This window comes from Bombina bombina, chromosome 9 (assembly GCF_027579735.1).
Source record: "Bombina bombina isolate aBomBom1 chromosome 9, aBomBom1.pri, whole genome shotgun sequence".
Taxonomy (NCBI): Eukaryota; Metazoa; Chordata; class Amphibia; order Anura; family Bombinatoridae; genus Bombina; species Bombina bombina.
Window position 1 is genome coordinate 164,821,292 of NC_069507.1, and position 17,029 is coordinate 164,838,320.

General features: G+C 38.0%; 1 protein-coding gene across 1 annotated transcript in view; it reads right to left on the reverse strand.

Moving 5' to 3' along the window:
• Positions 1-988: 988 nt before the first annotated feature.
• Positions 989-17,029, reverse strand: part of PDZD7 (PDZ domain containing 7) — a 192,844-nt gene continuing 176,803 nt past the window's right edge. Inside the window, exons 15-16 of the mRNA XM_053692951.1 lie at positions 13,944-14,044; positions 989-1,138 (exon numbers count right to left, since the gene is read on the reverse strand). Coding sequence (XP_053548926.1) covers positions 989-1,138; positions 13,944-14,044 — 251 coding nt within the window. The remainder of the gene's footprint in view (positions 1,139-13,943; positions 14,045-17,029) is intronic.

Below are 17,029 nucleotides of genomic sequence, written 5' to 3' on the forward strand. Positions count from 1 at the left end.
AACAGTACAAATCCAAACAGGTGTTAAAAGCCTGCTGAAAAATGTGAATTTACATTATTCTATACATATGCAGAAAAAAATCTATTCAAAGTTAAACTTGTATTTAAAGGGATATGAAACCCAAAACAATTATTTTGTGATTCAAACAGAGCATAGAATTAAAAAAAAAGTTTCTAATTGACTCCTTTTATCAATTTTGCTTTGTTCCCATGTTATACTGTGCTGAAGAGATATCTAAGTAGGTGTCTGTAGTACTACATGGCTAGAAATATTGCTGCCATCTAGTGCCCTTGCCTATGGATAACCTTCTTACAAAAATGCTGCCATATAGTGCTGCGGACACGTGCACGCTCCTGAGCTTAAGTCCCTGCTTTTCAAACATGATACCAAGAGAATAAAGACATGTTTATAGTAGAAATAAAATAGAAAATTGTTGAACATAGCATAGTCTATCTGAATCATGAAATACAAATTTGGAGTGTCATGTCCCTTTAAGGTAAGTAATTTACATTTCTTGGGCGTAAATCAAGTTTCCTCACAATTTGAATTAAAATGATCTAAGCATATTATGCTTGTAGGCAAATTCGTTTCATCTAGTAGGCAAATTTGTTTCATCTTGTAGGCAAATTTGGTTCAAAATACGCATTTCGCGTATTAAAGTGAAGAAGTGAAGAAAACTTATGCTGAAATAAAAAAAAATTGTTGCTATTAGAACTGGGAGCTTTTTGCCACATTTGCTGTCCCTATGCAAGAATCTGCATTCTAGTGAGCTTCATACGTTCTATGGATGTAACTTGCCACTAATTACTGGCTCAGCCCCTTGATCATGAGGTCTTCCTATGTGGACTTGTGTGTTATTTCTCACCATGCTGATGAATTTTAGATAATCAGGCACTAAGTCATCACTATCAGTAATCTGCATGGCAGATCTGTGCAGAAATGATTGATAATCAGCTATCAATGGTGTACGTCCTGCTGTTGCCTTTTACTAAGTTTTTTTATTCGTTGGTACTTTAACAACAATCTCCATGGGTTCCTTAAGCTTATTACTGTACGACTGGCGAATGACATCTACTGCTCGCTGGTGCGTTACATTCTGCAGAGTTTCACCATCAATAGAAACTAGTTCATAGCCAGCCTAAGAATAAAAACACAGATATGGGAGATTAACACAGTGGTAGATACAACATGACTTTTATTCAGGTCATTTATAGCCTATTATAAATAAAATAACTGGTTGGAGCCACTTTGATCTATTTCAGTTTTGATGTTGAAATTAAAGGAATAGTAAACCCAATTTTTTTTATTTCATGATTCAGATAGAGCATGCAATTTTAAGCAAATTTCTAATTTACTCCTATTATCAATTTTTCTTCATTCACTTGGTATCTTTATTTGAAAAAGCAGGAATGAAAGCTTTGGAGCTGGCCTAATTTTGGTTCAGTGCCCTGGATAGGGGTTGCTGATTGGTGGCTACATTTAGCCATCCAATCAGCAAGCGCAAGCCAGGTTCTGAACCTATAATGGGCTGACTCCAAAGTTTTTATTCCTGCTTTTTCAAATAAAGATACCAAGAGATGAAGAAAAATGTATAATAGGAGTAAATTAGAAAGTTGCTTACAATTACATGTTCTATCTGAATCATGAAAGAAGAAAATTGGGTTTACTATCTCTTTAAAGAGAAATTTGAGAACAAATGATTCAAGGGCTATATTGCCCTAGACTAACCTGCTATGCGTGTTTGATCAATACACACCAATCAGAAGCTTTAAATAGTGTTATATTGTTCCTAATATTCCCTTCACTTCGGATATAGTTAAAAAGGCTAACCAGAAAATTTTTTGCAAACTCTTCTAGGGCCGTACAGACCCTGAATAAATTACGTTTGAATCGGAAATGGACAGTAAAGTCAAAATTAAACTGTCTTGATTCAGACAGAGAATGTGATTTTAAATAACTTTTCATATAATTTTTATGATCAAATTTGCTTTGTATCCTTTGTTGAAATATAAACCTACCTAGGCTCATAAGAGCTCAGGAGTATGCACTTGTCTTTAAGAACTTTATAGCAGCAGTATTTGCAACAGTGTATAACATTACTACAAAAAAATATTGCTGTCATAGAAGGCTAAAGACACATGAACACCCCTGAGCTCCTATAAGCCTCCCTAGGCTTACTCTTCAACAAAGGGTATAAAGAGAACATAGCAAAATTAATAATATAATTGGAAAGTTGTTTTAAAATGCATGGTTTATCTAAACCTAAACATTTAAAGGGACAGTCTACAAATGTATTGTTTAAAAAGATAGATAATCCCTTTATTACCCATTAGCCACTTTTGCATAACAAACACTGTTATATTAATACACTTTTTACCTCTGTGATAACCTTGTATCTAAGCCTCTGCAAACTGGCCCCTTATCTCAGTGCTTTTTACAGACTTGCATTTCAGCCAATTATTATTATTATTATTATTATCAGGTATTTGTAGAGCGCCAACAGATTCTGCAGCGCTGTAAACATAGTCGGTGTACAGGATAGCTTTTGTAGGGGTTAAGTGGATAGAGGGCCCTGCCGAGAGTTTCACTGTTGTAGTCGGCTCTTATTAAGGCGATCTGCAAACAGCTGGGCCCATAGGCTTACATTCTAAGGGGTTCAAGGGGAAATCAATGGAGTTAGGAAAGGTTAGTGTTGGTTGTATGCATCCCTGAATAGTAGAGTTTTTAGGGAGCACATGAAGCTGTTAAAACTAGGGGAGAGTCTTATGGAGCGAGGCAGGGAGTTCTACAAGATGGGGGCCAGTCTGGAGAAGTCCTGTAAACGGGAATGTGAGGAGGTACCAAGAGAGGAGGAGAGGAGGAGATCCTGAGCTGATCGAAGGGGATGGGAGGAAGAGTATCTGGAGACAAGTTCTGAAATGTAGGGGGGAGCAGTACAGTTGAGAGCTTTGTATGTCAGAGTGAGGATTTTGTGTTTAATCCTAGAGGCAAGAGGAAGCCAGTGAAGGTATTGGCAGAGAGGTGCAGCAGATGAAGAGCGACGAGTAAGGAAGGTGAGCCTGGCAGAGGCATTCATAATGGATTGTAAAGGATCTATGCGGCAGCTAGGTAGACCAGAGAGGACGGAGTTGCAGTAGTCGAGGCGGGAATGGATGAGAGAGTGGATTAAAATCTTAGTTGTATCTTGTGTAAGGAAATGTCTAATTTTAGAGATGTTTTTAAGGTGGAAGCGGCAGGCTTTAGCCAAGCACTGAATGTGAGGAGTGAAGGAAAGATCTAAAGGAAAGATCTGTTAGTGCTTACTCAAGCACAACTCCACAGGAGTGAGCACAATTCTATCTATATGGCACACATAAACTAGCATTGTCTAGCTGTGAAAAGCTAATAAATGCACTGAGAGAAGAGGCGGCCTTTAAGGGCTTAAAAAGCAGCCTACTAGTACTAGCCTACCTAGGTTTAGCCTTCTAGAAAAAAATACCAAGAGAACAAAGCAAATTATAAAAGTAAATTGGAAAGTTGTTTAAAATTGCATGTCCTATCTGAATCATGAAAGTATAATTTTGACTTTACTATCCCTTTAATTTTCACCCTACTGTCCCTTTAACTTTATGGAATAAAATCACATTGGGTGTATGAAAAATTGTACAGAGCTATTTTGGGTTTCAATCATACAAGCTCATGTGTAAAAAATTGGCATATGAATATCATTAGAACAAAATGTGTTTATAGAATATAACTGTCAAAATAAGATACACATCACAAACATTTTGGTCTGGCAAACGCAATAAAAACTTTACCAGGGCAAGATGTATTAAATGGAAGAATTCTGGCAAATAACTAACTGTTAGAGATGTGCATTTGTTTTCGGACGAATGTACTTCGTACTAAAAATTGGATTTTCCTTTTAGTTATGAAAACTAAATGTGAGTATTTATTTGTTTCCTTCAAATTATTTTAAAAAGCTTAATACTTATCTTAACGTGTTCTGGAGAGCTCGCTAACCTGATCTTTGTCTTGCCAGGTCCCTGTCCGCGCTAACAAGAGGCTTAGCAAGCTCGGCACCCAGGACCTGCATTAACTTTAGTGCAGGTCCTTGGAGCGGAACAGCTAAGCTTCCTGTTAGCAAGTTAGGGTAAGTATGTACAACATTTTCTTCCCTGCACTTCGCTACTAACTGTTAAAGGTACAGTCTACTTGAAAATTGTTATTGTTTTAAAAGATAGATAATCCCTATATTACCCATTCCCCAGTTTTGCATAACCAACACTGTTATATTAATACACTATATTAATACAAAGCTGGTGATTCGCTTTTAAATGAGGGGTCTTGGAGATTTGTAGCTACTATGGGAGCTAAGATTGAGGGGTTAGAAAAACCTCCCCACAAATCCAGCTCCCTTGCAACTACTGGTGAATTGGCTCAGCCCCTTTGTGAAGTCACCGCGTGCGTACATAGTGATGTCAGCCAGAACTCCCATGAAGCCTGGGTCTGCCGCCCACTAGATCACCAACGAACCCCAGCATGTAGTACGGGGGTCGACAAAAACAGCGTTTGATTGGCGATCCCCCTGCATGACGAAAAGGACTCGTTATGCACCTACAGGTTGTGATGTGCATGATGGGCTATAGCTCATCATGTGCATTGAAGTAGTAAATATAACAATGTTGCGCAAAGCTAGGGAATGGGTAATAAAGGTGTTATCTATCTTTTTAAACAATCAAAAAATCAAGTAGACTGTCCTAACTTCTTGGCATACACATTTAGAGCTATGTTTCTGCATTCCATATAAATAACGTCTGCAGACTCCTGAGTCTACCTCAATATGCTCACACAGAAAGAGGCATCGTTTTAATAAAGGATACTAAAAGAAAGAGGTTAATTTTTTTTAACAAAAGTAAATTAGAACATTGTTTAAAATTTCAACCTCAAGTTGAATCATGAACATTTAATTTTAAAGGGACATGAAACCCACATTTTTTCTTTCATGATTTAGAAAGAGCATGCAATTTTAAATAATATTCTAATTTACTTCTATTAAATAATTTGCTTCTTTCTCTTGATATCCTTTGCTGGACAGTATATCTAGATAGGCTCAGTAGCTGCTGTGGTGGCTGCACATAGATGCCTCGTGTGATTGGCTCACCCATGTGCATTGCTATTTCTTCAATGAAGGATATCTAAATAAACTAAATAATGAAGCAAATTAGATAATAGAAGTATATTGGAATGTTTGAAATTGTATTCTCTACCTGAACCATGAAAGAAAAAAATTGAGTTTAGTGATCCTTTAAATTCCATTACCTTTTCATATTCCTACAGCATTAATCTGATCCTAAATTTGGACTTATAAATAACCTTCAAATAGGTGTTATAAAACATTTCAAGGTGTCCTTTGATTATCCATGTCCTCATGCCCCAGAAGGGATTGATTGCGTAAATTGTCAGGATAATTAAATGGCAGCTCTATCACCACATTGTAAAGGAATAACATTATGCAGCAGAAAATTTGTCTTTGAAAATAATTGCTAAGACCTTAATACCTTTTTTCGTACTAGCCTGTAAATTAGTCACATCTTTGTCTAATACAACAGTCTAATTAATTAGGTTTTCAGCATCTGGTAAAGGAAGTGTCTTTTTTAAACTAGACTGCAAACTATGAAATAAAACAATAGATGATTTTAAAGGCAATTTTAGGTTGCTTTTAATCCATGGTTTGCTTTTATTGACCACAACCAGTTGCATGTAACTCCATGCATGTATTTAGGTTTTGTGCTGCCCTAGGCACTCAAAATTCTGCTCCCCCCTTCCCAAAAAAAAAAGGTTTTAGGCCTTTTTTCCCCTTCATATTTTTTTGGGTCACTGTGTAAAATGTTTTTTTGGTTTGCTTTTTCCTAACAATTCAAAAGAAAATGGGCTAGCAAAACACTTGCATACAGGTGGGTTGAATTCCATGCATCTCATACCGTTTTATCCCTGAGAGAAGGGAGAGAAAAGAAGGGGAGGGTAGAAAAGGGAGGGAAAGGAAAGAAGGAAGGGAGGGAGAGAGAAGAGAAAAGTGGGGAGGGAGAGGAGAAAAGGGGGGAGGGAAAGAAAGGAGTAAAAGAAGGGAGCAAGGGAGGAAGAAGACAGGGAGGGAAGGAAAGAAATAATTACCATCATTCAAGTAATTAAACTTTTTAAGTGTCCATTTCCTATTTACTCCGTGGGTTCATGAATGCAGAGAAAGCGAGCTATTAGTAGCTAACATACATTAGCGCTGAGAGTTTATGATTAGACATCACAAGCTGATCTAAGCAGTGCACAGACGCATCCAGTCTGTTAGTTACTAAGACCTGCAATTATGCAATAAGCACTGTGCTCGCAGATCCACCACAGCTGACAAGGGGAGGCAGCATATCGGCACAAGGTCTTCTCCTCCAACCTCACCTTATAAGCATATCCCCGGGCAACGGTTAAAAGGAGCACCGCACGTGCCTTGTCTTCTCTGTAAAAGCTTGCACTTTATCGATCACTGTACTGTGTGCTGGCTTTTAAAGAGAGGATAGGGCAGATGTGCTGCCCCTCCCAAATCTGCTGACCTAGGCACCGGCCTTGTTGGCCTAGGCCATAATACGCCTCTGACTCCATGGAATCCTTCCCCACATTGCTGTCAAACAGAACACTAACCTTGAGTAGCAGAATTGTTTGCTGTAATGTGATCACCAAAAATTCTCTAAAGGTGAATTGCCCTCTTTAAAAATGCTCCAAATGAGATAACATTTCTGCTCTAATGTGACCAAGTTCAAGGTTTAAGGGACATAAAACCCAAACATTTTCATTCATGATTTAAATAAACAATTTTAAACAACTTTCCATTTACTTCTATTATCAATTTGTCTTTGTTTTCTTATTATCCTTTGTTGAAAAGCAGGAACGTAAGCTTGGGGTGTGCACGTTTCTGTAGCACTATATGGCAGCAGTTTTGCAAGAATATTGTCATGCAGCGCCGCTCTAGCTGTTGCTAGGGGCGCGGTGTCTCCTTCCTTGCTCATTGCCTAGGGCTGTGTTGGGTCTGAATGCGTGCGGCGCTGACGTCATCACTGCACGCTCCTCTCCCTCTCTGATGAGGGTCTCACGCTGTGGCGCCAATCCTGCGCTTATTTAAATGTCTCTAGTGCGATCTATCACTGCCCAAGTATAGGTTTTACTTTGTGTGCTCCTGAGTGTGATAGATTGTACTATATTTGCTGGATTGATTATTGCTGCTGAAACTCTGCCTGTCTGACTACTCTGCCTCTTAACCCCTATAATTGCTGGATTGATTTTTGCTGCTGAAACTCTGCCTGTCTGACTACTCTGCCTCTTAACCCCTATAATTGCTGGATTGATTATTGCTGCTGAACTCTGCCTGCCTGACTACTCTGCCTCTTAACCCCTAACTCCTGGATTGATATACTGTTGCTGAACCCTGCCTGTCTGACTGCTCTGATTGTTAAACCCTGTTATTCTGGATTGCCTCTTTGTTACCGAACCCTGCCTGCCTGCCTGACCATTCTAGTGGTGTGCACTTGGACTGCTTTTCTTTTGCCAAATCCTGCCTGCCTGACCGTTCTACTGGTTTGCCCTTGGACCACTCTGCCGTTGTCGCTGGGGACTGCCCTGCCTGTGGTGAGTGCTGCCTTCCTCATATTAATAACTCTCTCTGCTCTGGGATATTCCCTATCTTTCCGACTTGACGCCCGGATAACAAGACTACTGGCCAAGTTCGGTCTGATAGAGGAATATTCCACGAGTAGGGATGGGCGAATGTGTTTATATCCGAATTTGAATGTTAGAACGAATGTTATTGTAAAAATTCGATTTACATAATAGAATGTTGATAAGAATGAATATTCTAAAAAAATCGATTTTCGAATGTTATTTACAGTTTTCGAATGTCACATTCGAATTCGAATGTCACATTCGAGTTTGAATGTCACATTCAAATTCGAATGTTACATTCGAATATCACATTCGAATTCGAATATTACATTTATAAAACACAATTGTAGACTAGATACACTACTTCGAATGTCACATTCGAATCGAATATCACATTCGAATTGAATGTCACATTCAAATTCGAATATTACATTTATAAAACACAGTATTAGACTAGAAATACTATTTCGAATTCGAATGTCACATTCTAATCGAATATCACATTTAAAACACAGTATTAGACTAGAAATACTATTTCAAATTCGAATATTACGTTTATTAAACACAGTTGTGGACTAAAAATACTATTTCAAATTCGAATGTCACATTCGAATTCGAATATTACATTTCAAAATTGAATGAATATATAGCTAAACATTCTATTATTCGAACTAATATTTTCGAATTTTATTGAAAAATTCGAAAACGAAAATTCGAAAATAGAATGTTAGAATGTTATATAAACATTCGAAATTCGATTCGAACGAACGAATGTATCAAAATTCGTTTTAAATTTCGAATTTTTAGAAACATTCGCCCATCCCTACCCACGAGCATTACAAATATTATACATTAGCAAGAGCACTAGATGGCAGCACTGTTTTCCTGTCATGTAGTCTTTCAGACATGTGCAAGCTACCTATCTAGATATCTATTCAACACAGAATAACAGAAAAATTAAGCAAATTTTATAATAGAAGTAAATTGGAACCCTTTTCCAAATTGTATGCTCTGTCTAAACCATGAAATAATTTTTTTGGGTTTCATGTCCTTTTAAAGGAGATTGAAATAGGTTGATTGATGAAGTGGCAGAGAAAAATGATAACCAAGAATTGGAAGGTTGTAGAAGACACCAGGAATTAAAAGTGGTAGAGGACTCTATAGGAAGGACGGTACCCAAAGGTGGTGGAAAAACTAGTGTGCCTCAGATAACTACATGTGTCACGGGGAGAACCAGGCAGAACATAAAAAATAAACTCCTGGGAAAAATATGCATATTGGTAATAAAAATAAGCAAATGGTAAAGACTAGTTAAAAGTTGATCTACTGCAAAAGTCACTAAGTGAACAAAGTTTACATTAAATTAAAATGTCACCTTTGTTCTTAGAATAGGTAGAAGATTAAATGTTCTTAGCTTTAAAGTATGAACATCAAAATATGAATGTAACTTTAACCTGTGTAGGTATGGCATTCATTTGTAATGGTAGTCATGAGTGTACAGAGAGTAAGCAAATTCCCCCCTCTCTTGTCATTTTTTTGTGTTAACAGGAAATTTTATCTCCTCCACTCCCCCTGAATAATTGTGGACATCCATGGCTACAATCTATTATAGAAACATAGAAACATAGAATTTGACGGTAGATAAGAACCAAAAAGGCCCATCAAGTCTACCCATATTACATGTTACTTTTTCCTTAGGATAGCCTTATGCATGTCCCAGGCATTTTTAAATTCATTTACAGTCTTTGTGTTTACCACCTCAAATGGAAGTTTATTCCATGAATCCACCACCCTTTCTGTAAAAAAATGCTTCCTCAAATTTCTCCTGAATCTACTACCCTCTAACTTTAGATTATGACCTCTTGTTTTGGCATTTATTTTTTTGTGAAAAATGCTTTCAGCTTCTATTTTATTAAGTCCCTTCATATATTTTAAGGTTTCTATCATGTCACCTCTTCCCCTTCTATCCTCTAAACTATACATATTTAGATCATAGAGTCTTTCTTTGTATGTTTTATATTTTAGACCATGTACCATTTTAGTAGCCCTCCTTTGGACAGCTTCTAGTTTATTTATATCTTTCTGAAGATATGGTCTCCAGAACTGTACACAGTATTCCATATTTGGTCTAACTAATGATCTGTAAAGTGGCATAAGAACCTTGCTATTTCTGCTACTAAAACCTCTTCCAATGCAACCAAGCATTTGACTGGCCTTGCTGGCTGCACTGCTGCATTGTGTACCAAATTTTAAATCATCTTAAATAATAATTCCCAAATCCCTTTCTTCTTTAATTACAGTCAGTAATGTACCATTGAGACTATAATTGGCCTTTGGGTTTTTGGATCCTGTATGCATAATTTTGCTCTTTGTAATATTAAATTTCAGATCCCATTTATTTGACCAGTCCTCTAGTTTATTAATATCACAGTTCATTTGATCAACTCCTTAAGTTGCAAATTTTTGATTGTATTAAAATTCAACAAGATTATAATCAACTCCAATATTAGTTTTGCATTCAGTCATTAAAGATTATTATAAAAAAATAAAAGCTGGTGTTAAAATAAAATGGTACTGTGGGGAGCAGCTAACCTTGAGCTGTGTGGATGCAGAACAGCAGAGTTCAGTTGGCAGACTTCACATATAAGATATAAAGTGCTAAAAGCCTAATATATTGTGTTAGCCTAGCTGAAGCTGCTATTTATAGAGAAGATTGCTGTGGTTCAGTGGAAGTTTCTCCTGGTGGCCCATGCACAGGGGCGGCCATGCATGCAAAACTGCTGGTCTGACCATTGACCTCTTGCCTTTGCCGGCTGGTCTTGAAATTGGAGTACTAGTGCAACTGTTGTTATGGGGAAAAAGTCAGAGCGGCCAGAGCTTGGTAAGCAAAGGCCAACTCCTGTATTGAAGAACAGATGCGAGCAACAGGGGTGTGAGATACATGGACAAGCTGTGTCTGTTCCTTGGGAACAGTGGGACACCCTGGTGCATTTGTAGAGTGCATTAATTGACATAGACCCATTCCCTTGGAGTGATCTATATCTTGGTGTAGCCACTTCTGTGCAGGGAGGACAAGCCTGGAAAGCCACTATATCGAGCTGCCAAATTATCTCTGCCCAACAACTACTAAAACTCATACAGTGGCTAATACTTAAAGGGACATGAAACCCACATTTTTTCTTTAATGATTCAGATAGAGAATACATTTTTAAACAATTTTTAATTTACTTCTATTATCTAATTTGTTTTATTCCCTTGGTATCATTTGTTGAATGAGCAGCAATGCACTACTGGTTTCTAACTGAATACGTGGGTGAGCCAATGAAAATCGGTATTTATATGGAGCGACAAATCAGCAGCTAGAACCAAGATTCTTTGCTGCTCATGAGCTTGCCTAGATAAACCTTTCAGCAAAGAATAACAAGAGAAGGAAGCAAATTAAATAATAGAAGTAAATTAGAAAGTTGTTTAAAATTGTATTCTCTATCTGAATCATGAAAGAACATTTTTGGGGTTTATGTCCCTTTAAAAGAATAGTCTAGTCAAAATAAAACTTTCATGATTAACATAGAGCATGCAATTTTAAGCAACTTTACTCATATTATCAATTTTTCTTTGTTCTCTTGGTATCTTTATTTGAATGTAATCTTAGGATCCAGCCCATTTTTGGTTCAGCACCTGGGTAGCGCTTGCTGATTGGTGACTACATTTAGACATTAATCAGAAAGTGCTACCCATGTTCTGAACCAAAAATGGGCCGGCTTCTATGCTTTTTCAAATAAAGATAGCAAAAGAACAAAGAAAAATTGATAATAGGAGTAAATTAGAAAATTGCTTAAATTGCCTGCTCTATCTGAATCATGAAAGTTTAATTTTATCTAGACTATTCCTTAAATTATATACTGCCATACAGTGACGTGCGGTGACGTCAGAGGCTGGTGAGGCAGTGGCTAGGATATGCCTTCATTCTTTAGCTATCCTTTGTTGAAGAAATAGCAATGCACATGGGTGAGCCAATCGCATGAGGTATCTATGTGCAGCCACCAATCAGCAGCTACTGAGCATATTTAGATATGATTTTCAACAAAGGATATCAAAAGAATGAAGAAAATTAGATATTAGATGTAAATTGGAAAGTTATTTAAAATTGCATGCTCTTTCTAAATCATGAAAGAAAACATATGGGCTTCATGTCCCTTTAAATGGTGTCTTGGAAAACTGGTCAACTTAGTAAACATCTGATTTTAGTCTAAAGGATTGTAACAGAAACTCTTGCCAGATAACAAAATGCTTGCTCTGATTATGAGATCTAAAAATCCAGGCCTAGTAAAACATACTTTTTAATGCTGCAAATTATGCTTATAGATTCCTTCATTATTCAGTAAATATAAAAATGTCTTGATCCAGTGGCAGCTGGTGAAATTTAAAGATGGTGGGGCGCTTGACCCCACCCCTTTAAATAAAGCCACCTCCTCAGATGGCACCACCAATTCATTAATTAAATAAATAAAAGGTAGAGAAAAGCACTTGGGGGGGAGAGGGAGAGACGGGGGGGGGGGGAGAGGGAGAGACGGGGGGAGAGAGAGACACAGAGGGTTACAGACACAGAGAGAGAGACACAATCACACAGAGGGTTAGAGAACACATAAGGAATGAGTCAGAGGGGGAGGAAGAGAGACAGAGAGAGAAAGAGACCATGGGGGAGAGCGACACATAAGGAGAGACAGAAGGAGTGGGAGAGAGAGAAAGACAGACGGATAGAGAAAGAGAGATGGATAGAGAGAGACACACACAGAGGGGAGAGACAGAGAGAAAGAGGGAAGAGACAGAGATACAGAGGGGAGAGACACAGAGGGGAGAGAGAGAGACACAGAGGGGAGAGAGACACAGAGGGGAGAGAGAGAGAGACACAGAGGGGAGAGAGAGACACAGAGGGAGAGAGAGAGACACAGAGGGGGGAGAGAGAGAGACAGAGGGGAGAGAGAGAGACAGAGGGGGGAGAGAGACAGAGGAGAGAGAGACAGAGGGGAGAGAGACACAGAGGAGAGAGAAAGAGAGACACAGAGGGGAGAGAGAGACACAGTGGGGAGAGAGAGACACACAGAGGGGAGAGAGAGACAGAGGGGAGAGAGAGAGAGAGACAGAGGGGAGAGAGACACAGAGGGGAGAGAGACACAGAGGGGAGAGAGAGAGACACAGGGGAGAGAGAGAGAGACACAGGGGAGAGAGAGAGAGACACACAGAGGGGAGAGAGAGACACACAGAGGGGGGAGAGAGAAACACAGAGGGGAGAGAGAGAGACACAGAGGGGGGAGAAAGAAAGAGTGACAGAGGGGAGAGAGAGACAGAGGAGAGAGAGAGAGAGACAGAGGGGAGAGAGAGAGAGACAGAGGGGAGAGTGGCCATAAGTGGCTTTGTTTTTGCTGCACCTACCCCATAAAGGGGATCACTGTGGTTGAACACAGTTCTGGAAGCAAAAAGCATGAGATACTGTATATCTGATTTGTATATCTTACCCATAGTTCTCTGTTGCATTGCCAACATTATACTTGCCTAGATGTGCTAATGGTCTATTCAATAATTCTATGGCTCTTAATTAAAGGGAGTAATGAGATATTGTACAGTACAGGCAAATTGAAAGCTGAGCTATATTGATGATTTGTGACAGCACTGACACCCTCACAAACACTCTACATGATCATTTTAAAAAGTCTCTTCATGGCAACACATGTTTTATAAACTAGAATATGGCTTCCCACTTTACAGCCAATTGTATTTGAAGTGCTGCATCATGATCTGTGTGTAGATGTTTGATACTACTTGATGTGCTGGGCAATAGAAAATTAATGTGCATCATTCATTATACAAACATACTAATTAATTTGTTATGTAGCTGGACTAATAGAAGGTAAATCTACAAATAGCTGGCCCATCACACCATAAACCTGGTCTGCACTAAACTAGAGGATTGTTGCCTTTGCACATTTGCCAGAAAATGTCAAACATGAGCCAAGCCTGGAATTCTCACAAGCAAAAGGGAAACCTTCTTATTGTCTGGACAACACATTTAATTTATCTACATACTATTGCTGTGTCCTGTACACTCGCCTGCTAAGTTCAATAAATAAGAAACCGTAAAGGGGAATCTATAGGCACTTCTTAGGTGAATATGTTTCCTGTGGCACCAATGTAAAAATACCATACAGCACAGAAAGTAGAAAGGAAAATAAATAAATATGAATTGGTTCTGCTTTGTACTTTACCTGGAGAACACCACTAAGGAATGCTGCCCCTCCTGGAAAGATCTTCTCAATTTTAACCATTGGCTGCACTTTAGATTCAATGCCACCAGAAATGCTAATTCCTGCAATTGTTTAGATAAAAACAACAGTGGCATTATTCCTTGGAAGAGGGTAACGACCAGCAGAACTGTAATTGTTTTACATACATTGTCTAAGTAAGTTATAGTAGCATAAATAACATTATATAATGATAATATATAACCAAGTAATATTATTACTTATTATTTTTATTATTAGATGACATTATACCAATAACTTGGGACCAGTACTGATTTAAAGGACCAGTAAACACAGTAGATTTGCATAATCAACAAATGCAAGATACCAAGACAATGCAATAGCACTTAGTCTGAACTTCAAATGAGTAGTAGATTTGTTTCTAACAATTTTAAAAGTAATGTCTATTTCCACTCCCCCTGTACCATGTGACAGCCATCAGCCAATCACAAATGCATACATGTACCATGTGACAGCCATCAGCCAATCACAAATGCATACACATTTATTCTTGCACATGCTCAGTAGGAGCTGGTCACTCAAAAAGCTTAAATATAAAACGACTGTTCACTTTTTTTTAATAGAAGTAAATTGGAAAGTTGTTTAAAATTGCATGCTCTATCTCAATAGTGAAAGTTTATTTTGACTTGAGTGTCCCTTTAAATTGAATTTCTACGTATTCAGTTACTGTATCTTAATTGCCATGATATCCGTTTTGTTTGAATTCTGCTATGAATATTACAAATATCTTAAAGGACCATTAAATACAATATAATTGCATATTCAACAAATACATAATAAAAGGACAATACAATGGCACTCAGGGGCTTGATGTACTAAGCAGTTTCCTACACTCTCCGCCACCTCTGAACACGCTTGCACAGGGTAATTGGCCCAGACCACAATTGCTTGTGGTGATTGACAGGCCATTTTCGATGGGTCACACTAGAGTTTGGGGCAGCATTACACACAGTGTTCACTGCCCGTTTGATATGAAGCTGTGTGGACCGGTTCTTAATTTGAGAACATTGTCTGCATGGCCCTTAGTACATGGGACCCTTAGGGGCCAATTTAACATGCTGCGAATGCTTGATTGATTGACACCCCCTGCTAGCGGCCTGCCGCCTGGCCCCAAATCTGCAGGGGGCTTGTGTAATGTTAAATGCCGACAGCGTACTGTGGATCATGTCCGCCCGCATCTTAATAAATCGCCCCACTGGTCTAAATTTCAAATGAGTAGTAGAGTTTTTTCTGACAAATTTCAAAGTTAGTTCAAATTTCCTTTCCCTGCATCATGTGTCAGCCATCAACCAATCACAAAATGCATATACATATATCCTATGGATTCTTGCACATGCTTAGTAGGAGCTGGTGCACATATAAAATGACTGTGCACATTTTGATAATGGAAGATATTTACAATTGTGTGCTTTATCTAAAGAGTATAAATATAATTTTGACTTCAGTGTTCCTTTAGGCTGGTTGTATATCAATACAAAGGCATTATGAATAGGTCACATTTCTATGTTCAGTTAACAAATGTTGTAGATATAGGGCTAGATTACAAGTGGAGTGCTAAATATCACTTGCATGCAAGATATATTAGAGCTCAACTTTGTAATACCAGTGCATGATAATGTGCGCTGACATTACAAGTAAATCGCAATTTGCTAGGAAGCATTGCGCTCACGAGAGCCTGCTTACATTGGCTCCTATGGGACCTTGTTCTGATGCCGTCACAGACGACATCAGAACCTCACGCAGCAAAGGAGGTAAGTAGCGCGTAGCGATGGGCAGCATTTTTAAATATATATGTATATGAAAATGTACATATATATTTATGTCTTAATATGTGTATATACACACATTAACACATAAATATATATGTATATCAGCATATACATATATATTTACATTTCCGTACCATTTTTTTTTCTAACACCCCACTCCTACCAACTTTAAATCCCCAAAAATGCCTAATGAAGTTTTATTTTATTTTAAAAAAGGTACTTTTTTTTAATAACAAACTATAATGCCCTCTATTTTGAGGGCATTTCGGGCACTTTTAGAAAATTAACCAGAGATCTAATCTCTGGTTAATTTCCCGGAGCACTAATTGCTACCGTGAGCTCCCGGAAGCAATAACCAGCTACTTGTAATGGCTGGTTAATTATCGTGGCATCTTTGGGGGCGTGCAATTATTTAGTGATCCACCTGTAATTTAGCCCTTAGTGTCTATAAAGCAATGGGTGCTGCCATGTTGTAACTTAGGTTTCTTTCTTTGTTGAGTCCAATTAGAGACAGTTATAAATAGGTCACTAGAGTGTGGAATATATAACAGTGTTCTGCATTTCCACTTCTAGCACGATCTGAAAAGCACATGATTGTCAGGATGCAATTATAGGAAAAAGTATATTGCAAAGTTTTTTATATATATATTCAATTTATCATTTTATATTACTCAAAGTGTTTAATATCCCCTTAACAAAATAACATAATTTATGTAAGAACTTACCTGATAAATTCATTTCTTTCATATTAACAAGAGTCCATGAGCTAGTGACGTATGGGATATACATTCCTACCAGGAGGGGCAAAGTTTCCCAAACCTTAAAATGCCTATAAATACACCCCTCACCACACCCACAAATCAGTTTAACGAATAGCCAAGAAGTGGGGTGATAAGAAAAAGTGCGAAGCATATAAAATAAGGAATTGGAATAATTGTGCTTTATACAAAAAAATCATAACCACCACAAAAAAGGGTGGGCCTCATGGACTCTTGTTAATATGAAAGAAATGAATTTATCAGGTAAGTTCTTACATAAATTATGTTTTCTTTCATGTAATTAACAAGAGTCCATGAGCTAGTGACATATGGGATAATGACTACCCAAGATGTGGATCTTTCCACACAAGAGTCACTAGAGAGGGAGGGATAAAATAAAGACAGCCAATTCCTGCTGAAAATAATCCACACCCAAAATAAAGTTTAACAAAAAACATAAGCAGAAGATTCAAACTGAAACCGCTGCCTGAAGAACTTTTCT